This window comes from Echinops telfairi, unplaced genomic scaffold (assembly GCF_000313985.2).
Source record: "Echinops telfairi isolate 266 unplaced genomic scaffold, ASM31398v2 ScPeMD7_7469;HRSCAF=8507_1, whole genome shotgun sequence".
Taxonomy (NCBI): Eukaryota; Metazoa; Chordata; class Mammalia; order Afrosoricida; family Tenrecidae; genus Echinops; species Echinops telfairi.
In genome coordinates this window covers 116,716,007-116,725,734 of record NW_022111373.1, presented here as the reverse complement: position 1 = coordinate 116,725,734, position 9,728 = coordinate 116,716,007, and the positions used below count along the sequence as shown (strand labels likewise).

The 9,728-nt window shown below is 41.9% G+C and overlaps 1 protein-coding gene across 1 annotated transcript in view; it reads left to right on the top strand.

Moving 5' to 3' along the window:
• Positions 1-8,733, top strand: part of DNAJC21 (DnaJ heat shock protein family (Hsp40) member C21) — a 28,974-nt gene extending 20,241 nt beyond the window's left edge. The window contains exons 11-13 of the mRNA XM_004698082.2: positions 3,337-3,506; positions 7,488-7,566; positions 8,248-8,733. Coding sequence (XP_004698139.2) covers positions 3,337-3,506; positions 7,488-7,566; positions 8,248-8,415 — 417 coding nt within the window. The 3' untranslated portion in view covers positions 8,416-8,733. The remainder of the gene's footprint in view (positions 1-3,336; positions 3,507-7,487; positions 7,567-8,247) is intronic.
• The last annotated feature ends 995 nt before the right edge of the window (positions 8,734-9,728 follow it).

Below are 9,728 nucleotides of genomic sequence, written 5' to 3'. Positions count from 1 at the left end.
AGCGTGCTCCTGGGAGCAAGGATGTCCAGACTTCCTCTCATGTACTTTGTGGACATGTTATTTAAAAGTTGAAAAGATTTAGGAAGAAAACTTGGGTAACCCATTAGTCAGTGTTCAAACTTCATGTTTGGCTTATCCAATTTATAATAATGCTTTTGACAGTTCTTTCCATTTTCATATTGTAAAAATAACACATGGCATTATAGACGATAAGTTGGAACTTTTTGCATCAGTTATGAGACTCTAGGGCAAGTTGAATGCTCCTTTTACCCATTGACTCATACTACCGTCCACCCAAGACTGTGTGGTCAGTACTTGAGAGCCCTTTCTCTCGCCTTTGTCGGGGACAAAGAGCCTGGTCGCATATGGGTTGTGCTCTGAGCTGCACACTGCAAAGTCTGCAATTCTAAACCACCAGCCTCCCTGCAGGAGAAAGGTGGGGCTTTCTTCTCCACAAAGATTTGCAGTCTCAGAAACCCACACAGTGGCAGTTCTACCCTGTCCCGTAGGGTCTCTGAGTCAGCATTGACTCCATGGCAGGGAGTCAGGGTTGTTGGATTTTGGCAGTTACCAGAACCCCTAGAACAGCGGTTCTCAACCTGGGGGTTGCGACCCCTTTGGGGTCAAACGACCCTTTCACAGGGGTCGCCTGATTCATAACAGTAGCAAAATTACAGTGATGAAGTAGCAACGAAAATAATTTTATGGTTGGAGGATCATCACCACATGAGGAACTGTATTAAAGGGTCGCGGTATTAGGAAGGCTGAGAACCGCTGTCCTAGAATAAGGGAAAAGTAAAGGAGGTGGGTTGTGTACATAACCTGTGTTGGTCTGATCTCGATCGTGGGCACAGATGATCCTAACTGACAGAAGGGATAAAGTAGAAAGAAAATTTTTTGAAAATGATGATGGCAACATCTGTATGTACAAATGTGCATAACACAGTGGTTGTAATGTCACTGGTATTCAGAGGCCAGCAGCGTCACCCAAAGTAGGTTTCAGCAGAGCTTCCAGACAAAGCACAGACTATGAAGGACTCGGCGGTCTACTCTGGAGGAATTAGTCACAATCTACACAAAAAGCTTCAGAGTTAAACCTACCAAGAAAAGTTCAAGTCCCATTTTATAACTCTCTCGAAATACGCCCCAAAGTTCAAGTAACTTTGCACACAATACCTTGATTGAACATGGCCAGTGACATTGTTTCCAGCATCCCAGCAACACACAAGCCACACAGTACAACAAAGTGACAGACAAGCGGTGGCTGGGTGTTGTAGGACGGAGCAAATGAATCAGTAGATCACTGCTTGGGAAACTAGCTCCTCTTGGTCACAGGGAAATATCACTGAAAGAGAGGGAGGAAGACGCTGTGGTACTAGGCTGGAATTGGAGGTGTCTGTCTGAGCTCAGAAGGAGCCCTTGTGGCCCCGTGGATTGAGTGTTGGGCTGCTAACCGAAAGGTTGACAGGTCATCCCACCAGTCTACTTCCATAGAGATTGACGGTCTCGGAAACCCTCAAGAGCCTATCTGTCTTGTCCTGTAGGATTGCTGTGAGTCTGAATGACGTGGACGGCCATGAGTTCACAATTTAAAGAAAATACATTGCCAGATGCCAAAAGCAGTGATACTACTCTCCCCCCCCCCCACTATAGCCGTGAGGACAGGCAGTACCCAGATTTTGGTTTCTAAATACCGTTCCCCACTGATAGGATTCGGGGTGCCCAGGGCTGGGACAGGAAAGGTACGAGGAAAACCTGTAGCATCTTTTGCTAGAAACGAAAGTGCTCCAGGTAGGTGGGGATGTGTCAAAAGCTCCCAGTAGCTAGCTTGAAGGACCAGCCAAGTTTTGGAGGGATTTGAGTCAAAAAGAATACTGGTGATAGATTATCACACACTGATTTTTAAAAAGAAAGAAAACTTCGTGAGTTCATACTGAAACTGAAAACAGAGCGGGTTGGCTTGAGCTTAAAGGACACAGAAGACAATGGAGTTAGTGCACTGGCAGTGACAACACAGGTAGAAAGCTGATGTGCAGCCACAGATGCAATTCACGAGTGAGTCAGCCTTGACTTGTCTCTCGATGCCACACCCATTAAGAGATCCTTGGGGAGCAAGATCATCACAGTTTGAAAGTAGCACCCCACAACTTTCTTGTTAAAGAAAAAGGTATGTTCCTGTAGAAAACTCTGGTAACCCCTTAGCCCAGGGGTCCTCAAACTACAGCCCGCATGACTCAAAAATTAAAAGACGGGAACGTTGTAGATTAAAGAAGATTAAAGAGGCGTGAGACATGTGCTTTGGCTGCATCCTTTATCAGGGGTTACAAGGCCACAGCACTTTTAAAACAATTGGGAAATTCAAACATGAGTTGCGTAATAGATTTTTTAAAAAGGCAAAAAGCACCTTGCCTATAGAGTCCATTTATAAAGACCCCGAGGGACAGAGTGGACTTGCCTCACAGGGTGTCCGAGGCTGCCATGTTTGCAGAAGCAGACTGCACAGCTTTCTCCTCCGCGCGGTAATGGATTTGAACATTCTGGGTAGCAGCCTAGCAGCTGATGACATGACCTCTAGGATAGTATTAGTGTTATCTTTTTGAGTCTGATAAAGAGGGGGATGATGGCCACGTAGAAGTGCCGAGGCTGTAACCTGGTGAGGTGCCACAAGACCTGCCAGCCACCTGCTTCTGGACAGATAGGCCAGGGTGCAGAGATGTGTGTGCACAGAGTGTGTGTGCACACATGGTACAGTGTGACACACACAGGAAAAGCAGTTGGATCTGCTGAAGGTGTGCTTGCCAAACCTCATTCCTTTATATTGGCTGTTTGTTTCCTGTGTTGTTGTTTTTCATCCCTCCTGACTGTAGAAGTAATGGTTGTTGATTCACATCATTGGGAAACTAGAAATAGTGCCCCTGCTTGTGCCTATAGCGATTGCTAACATTGAGTCAAATTGCAATCCAGCTGTATATATCATTTCCTGTCTCCTCTTCTTCATTACTATGTTGTAAACGTCCCCCCCCCCCAATAATTGAATGAATGTCTTTGGAAACATGGTTTTTAAGGTCTTCATACTTTTCCTTTATATATTCCAACATACACTTAGTGCACATTTGAAGCCTGTGGACTTTTCCATAACTTAATATCTCTGTAATGCATATCCATATTCGAAGCACATATCCATATTCTGCATCTCCCTTTTTACTTAAGATGTACTCGTACCAAGGTATGAGGTGTAATATTACCTATTATGAAAATTATTTGGCAATGTCACATAAGATGGCAGTATGTTGAAACTAATTATACCTAAAATGGCACCTGTGATTTGTTAACTAGAGTTATGATGACAATTTGAATGAAAATGGAACTGGAGGAGTAAAAGTTGATCCAGAAGATACCAATTTAAACCAAGACAGCGCCAAAGATTTGGGAGACAGCCCCCAAGAAAACAACAGTGTCACCAAGACCACTGAACAGTGTGACAATCCAAAAAGTAATACTAAAAGGTGAGTCCAAATAAATTAATTCAAAAATAAATACATAAAAGGTGAGTCAGGGTTACTTAGTGTTTCCTGTGAAATTTTGATGTCATTAGTTACATTTCTTACAGTTTATCAACATTCTCTTTAAATGTGTCCTGGCTGCTCCATTGCCTAGGGAGCTAGGGGACTCGAGTTTCCCCAGTTCAAGGTGTCTTAAGGTGAGAGTCTCAGGGAATCCTCTTGTCTCAACTGGTCTAAAAGTCTGGGTTTTTAAAGAATTTGAGTTCTGTTTCCTGTTTTTCCTCTGGTTCTATTAGGTCTATCTGTTGTGGCTCTGATCAGGATGGTTGGTCCACAGGAGCTGGGTACCACCTCCTTCAAATAATTCTGGTCTCTGGGTGGATGGGACCCTGGTGCGTGTAGGCTATTAGCCCTATAGACTAGTGTGCTCTCTGAGACTTGAGTTTCCTTCTTTCTCTCTTGTTGCTAATGAAGAGATACAGTTGTATCTTTGATGGCAGCTCTCCCCAAAGTTTTGAGACTGCAGATGCCACTCATGTGATGTCAGTTGACTAAGTTGTCCCACGAGAATAAGGCGTTAAGCCTTTGAACTCAAAACCATTCTTGCAAGTTGATTATGTCCGAGAAGGCTCTGTAACTGTGTCCTCTGTGGAAATATATGTGTGCACACGTCTTTATGTTAGTGTACACATAGATACTTCTTTTGTGCATGCCTTTGTGTAAACTTGTACTTACCTCTATACATGTTGGCCTAGGTATCTACACATGCTACTATACCCTCAATTTTGATTATTGTTGGTGGACTTGCCAAATTATATTGATGCAGACATCCTTTTATCTTGTCTGCTTCTTAGTGGCATCATTTGCTTTGATCATGCTGTGTTCTTACACCCACATTCTATGCTGGTCCCCCCTCTACTCCCCCTCCACCAAGAAAAAAATAACATGTCCAAGGGAGCTTAAAAGGTTTGTTGAAAAATTCCATTGTCGTTTTTCCACGACTTTATTGAAGCCCTCTTGGATTTATTTAGTGATTTTCCGTCACCCCTCTACTCTTCCTTGATAATCACCAGGGAACTTGGGTCCCTGTTCATATATCTATTCTTATCTTGTAGAAGTGGGATCATGCAGTATATATCCTTATGTGATTGACGTATTTCACTTTGCACAATGCCCTCCAGATCCATCCATGTTATGCTTCATGGGCTCATCGCTGTTCTTCATGATTTTGTAATATTTCATTGTATGTGCCATATTTTTGCTTATTTATTCATTTGTTGAGGGGGACTTAGGCTTTTTTCTTTTGCTATGGTGAACAGTGTTGCAATGAATATAGATGTGTACATATCTGTTTGTGTTACTCTTATTAGGTTTCTAGGGTACGTACCTAAGAGTGGGATTGGTTGATCACAGGGGAGTTAGATCTCTAGTTTTTCGATGAAACCTCACACTGTTTTTCATAGTGACTGTATTGTATTACAATCCCAATGCAGTAGATAAAGTTTTGTCTGTATTCCCCCGCCACCCCCCCCACACCTGCACCAATCTTTGTGATGTCTTAGAGACATATTGCAAAGAAGTGTTTGATGAAAAACCATTTCATGAAGCAGTATGTGATCAAAGGAGCCCTAGTGATTAGTGGTTACTTGTTGAGCTGTGATCTGCAAGTTTAGCAGTTTGAAACCACCAGCCAGCTCCTTAGGAGAAAGATGGGGCGTTCTACTCTTGTAAAAAGTTGCAGTCTTGGAAACCCACAGGGGCAGTTCTACTCTGTCCTACAGGGTCACCAGGAGTCGGCATTGACTCGATGGCAGTGAGTTTGTTTGGTTACGTGATCAAGAAACGAGACTGAAGGAAGAAGTTCAAGCTACACTAAATGCATTGGTGGAAAACAAGGCTCCAGGAATTGATGGGAATACCAATTAGGAAAGTTTCCATAAAGAGATGTAGCACTGGAGGTGCTCACTCATCTAAGTCAACCAACCAACTGGAAGAAATCCAATTTTATGCCCATTCCAAAAAAGATGACCTTGCAGAATACAGCAATTATCAATTATTAGCATTAGTGTCACATGCAATGAAGATTACTGCTGATGAAGATTACTCAACAAGAGTTGCAGCAGTATATCGACGGGAACTGCCAGGAAGGCAGGCAGGCTTCCAAAGAGGATGTGGAATGTGGGATACCATTGTCAGGCCTTAGCTGAAAGCCAAGAGTGCCAGAAGGATGTTTACCTGTGCTTTATTGCCTGTGCCAAAACTATGTGGGTCATGAGAGATTATGGATAGTAGTCTGAAGAGTGGGAGTTCCGGAACACTTAATTGTGCTCGGTTGCAGAACCTGTGCACAGACCAAGAGGCAGTTGTTTAAACAGAACGGGATACTGCATAGTGTAAAATAAGAGGATTGTGTCAGGGTTGTATTCTTTTACCATCCGTATCTAATCTGTATGCTGAGCAAATCATTTGAGAAATGAACTGTGTGAAGAACATGACATCAGGATAGGAGGGAGAAATTAATGATCTGCATTATGCAGTTACTTGACATAACAGAACCGCGCTTGCTGGAGGTGAAGATGACTACGGGAAGTACTTCCCGATGAAGGTCAAAGACTCCAGTCTTCAGTGTGGATCCCCCTGCATAGTGACCCTACATGGCTTTTCTTAGGCGGTCAATCTTTACTGGAGCAAATGGCCTCATTTTTCTTCCCTAGAGCAGCTGGTGATTTTGAACTGCTAAATAGCACCTGATAGCACCACTAGAATGGACTACACCTTAACGTAAAGAAAACAAAATCTTCACCACTGAACCAGTAAACAACAACATGAGTAACTGTGAAAACATCGAAGTTGTTAAGGATTTATGTTGCTTGGATCTACAGTCAACCTTCATGGAAGCAACAGTCAAAGCAACATATATTGCACTGGGCAAATCTGCAAAAGGAACCAAATACATAGCATTTTGAGACTGTGGCTTACTTAGCTTTGGTATTTTCAGTCGCCTCATATGCATATGAAAACTGGGTAACGAATAAGGTAGACTTGAGAAGCAGTGCCTTTGAATTATAGTTTTGACAAAGCATATAGAATATACCATACACTACCAGAATAATGAACAAGTCTATCTTGCTTGGAAAAAGAATAGCCAGAATGCGCTTAGAAGCGAGGCTTGCGAGACTTTGTCTCACATACTTTGGACCTGTTCTCTGGAGGGACCATTTCCAGGAAAAAGACAGCATGTTTGGTAAGGTAGAAAGAAGGGTAGCAAAATGGAAGAGCCCCCGCCCATAAGATAAATGGACACAGTGACTGCAGCAATGGGCCCAAACATCATCGTAATTACGAGAATGGTTTGGGACTGGGCGGTGTTTCGTTCTATTGCAGATAGGGTCAGTGGGTCAGAACCCAGTGGACAGCATGTACCAACAACAGCCACAGCCTGCTGGGAAGAGAATGCAAGAGGAATGTGCTCACAGACGTTTCAGCTACTTTAGACAGAAGCCCCTTATCCTGATAGGTTTCTGTCTTGTCCTGAGATCAGCAACCTGTCTTGTACAGGAGAACAAGGCTGCGGCCGCACCTGTCTCCCTCCCTAGCACTGGCAGACACTGGATCACCTTCCAAGAAGTTGTTTTGGAGGAACCACATTCAGTGGGATAGATTTTTTTGGTGTGTGACTGCTACTGGTTGCGGGTAAAGATGGTTTGCTTCAATAAACGACGGTTAAGTGAATTGAATTTTAACAAAACTCCCTGTCTGAAAGCTCAGGGATCTTTTCAGGATCTTATCTTAGCTTGCGTTTCAATGGTTGTAAGTAAATTACCTCATTCTTGTGCCAAATTTGATTTCTTCAAAGGTGTTCATTTGAACTGTGAGAATTAACTAAGGTCATTCTGATGAAGGAATTACTTTGGAATGCATCCCTCTTAAGTAATTAAAAGGAATACACGCTATTGAGCTTATGCTGCGTTATTTATTTTTCAGTGTTTCTAAACCCAAAGGAAAGAAAGCCAAAGATACCAAGAAACCTGCTGCCAGGGTGCCTGTCGAGTCAGAAACAATGGTAGGTCAAAGTCATGCTTGCCTGTTTCCGTGGCCCTTGCGTTTCAACAGTATAATGTCCTATCGATGCAAGTGGGTCCCTGGAACCCTTCTGCCGGAAAGCTTCTGCAAAGGAGTGGGTCCTGAACTATCACTTGGCAAATTTTGAATTTATATGTGTTAGTATTTTTTCTCTTTAAAATGCATGTTGGAAGTAATCAGAGTGTGTAGTAGAACAATTATTTTTGTTTTCTATAACTGAAATCTGAAGCTTTGGCGACTTAACTACTGTGTTTCTGATTTTGAAGATTAATTATGAAGCATAAATGATTCCTCTTTAAACTGTGGGGCACCTGCCACACTGATTGTTTTTTTGTTTTTTGTTGTTTCTTTTTAAAATCATCTTATTGGGGGCACGTACAACTCTTATCACAATCCATGTACCCATTGTGTCAAGCACATTTGTACATGTGTTGCCACCATCATTCTGAAACCATTTTCTTTCTGTGTGAGCCCTTGGGATCAGCTCCTCATGCCACACTGATTGTTGTAGGATTCTTGCTTACCTTTGTCTTGAAAGCTGCCTGCTTCAGAAGAACATCGTCCTTCTTTAATTGTTGGATGTGTCATCTCAGATTACGATATAAAGCATTGCTCTCGGAGAGTAATACTTGCTTTTATTTACCATTCTTTCCCTTCTCAGGGTGATGTCCCGATCAGCTGTTCAACCTGCCATGGCGAATTTCCATCCCGGAATAAGCTCTTTGAACATCTAAAGGCCACGGGTCATGCGAGAGCACTTTCATCATCATCATCTCTGAACAATGTAGCAGGTAGTCGAAGCAAGAAAGAAAAACGTAGAAACAGATAGGAATTCTTCAACACCTTTTCTTTTTGACTGTATTTAGTTTTCAAAACCAAAAACTGAACTGAAAACCATCTAAGGAGTTAAAATTTCAGTGATCTGCAATTTGTTGCATTGTGGAAGATTATTTTTTATCTTGTAAAAACTTTTTTGTTGTCTAATATATATTTTTAAACATTTCACTAGTTATTGACTGAATTCTGCTCTTGCTATTTGACTTGAATGTCTCAAAACTGGTAAATATTAAAAAAATGTGCATTCTTGATTTCTGTTGGCTCATGGACAGAAATGTACAGGGAAAATTAAATTATTTTAACACACACATATGCCCTTTTCTGTTTTATTTCTGTGAATTTCACATGAAATATCTAAAAAATGTATTAATGCTTTTGTCTTTTGATACACAGAAACGGAATTTTTAAAAAAAAATCATTTTATAGGGGGCTCGTACAACTTTTATCACAATCCATACATCCATCCATTGGGTCAAGCACATTTGTACATTTATTGCCATCATCATTCTCAAAACATTTTCTACTTGAGCCCTTGGTATCAGCTCCTCATTTTTTTCCTAACCTCCCCTACCCTCCCTCCCTCATAAACTCTTGATAACTTATAAATTATTATTATTTTTTTATGTCTTACACTGACCGATGTCTCCCTTCACCCACTTTTTTACTGTTTTCCCCCAGGGAGGGGGGTTATATGTAGATCATTGTGATCAGTTCCCCTTTTTCCCCCACCTTCCCCTTCCCCTCCTGGTATTGCTATTCTCATTATTGGTCCTGAAGGGATCATCTGTCCTGGATTCCCTGTGTTTCCAGTGTACATCCTCTGGTCTAGCCGGATTTGTAAGGTAGAATTGGGGTCATGATAGTGGGGGGGAGGAAGCATTAAAGAACTAGAGGAAAGTTGTATATTTCATTGGTGCTATAGTGCATCCTGACTGACTTGTCTCCACCCCACGATCCTTCTGTAAGGGATGTCCAGTTGCCTACAGATGGGCTTTGGGTCTCCATTCTGCACTCCCCCTCATTCACAATGATATGATCTACACAGAGGGATTTCTAGAAATTTGTGAGGAAAAAAAATTAAAAGTTATGAAAATTTTCCAATAATTTTTAAAAATTTAATTAAATAATCATTTTATTAGGGGCTTATACAACTCATCACAATGTGTACATACGTCATTTGTGTCCAGCACATTAGTACATATGTTGACTTCATCATTCTTACAACACCCGCTTTCCACTTGAGCCCTCCAAGAATTTTTTGACGTCCACACATACGTATGTCTGCACACACGTGAACACCAAGGT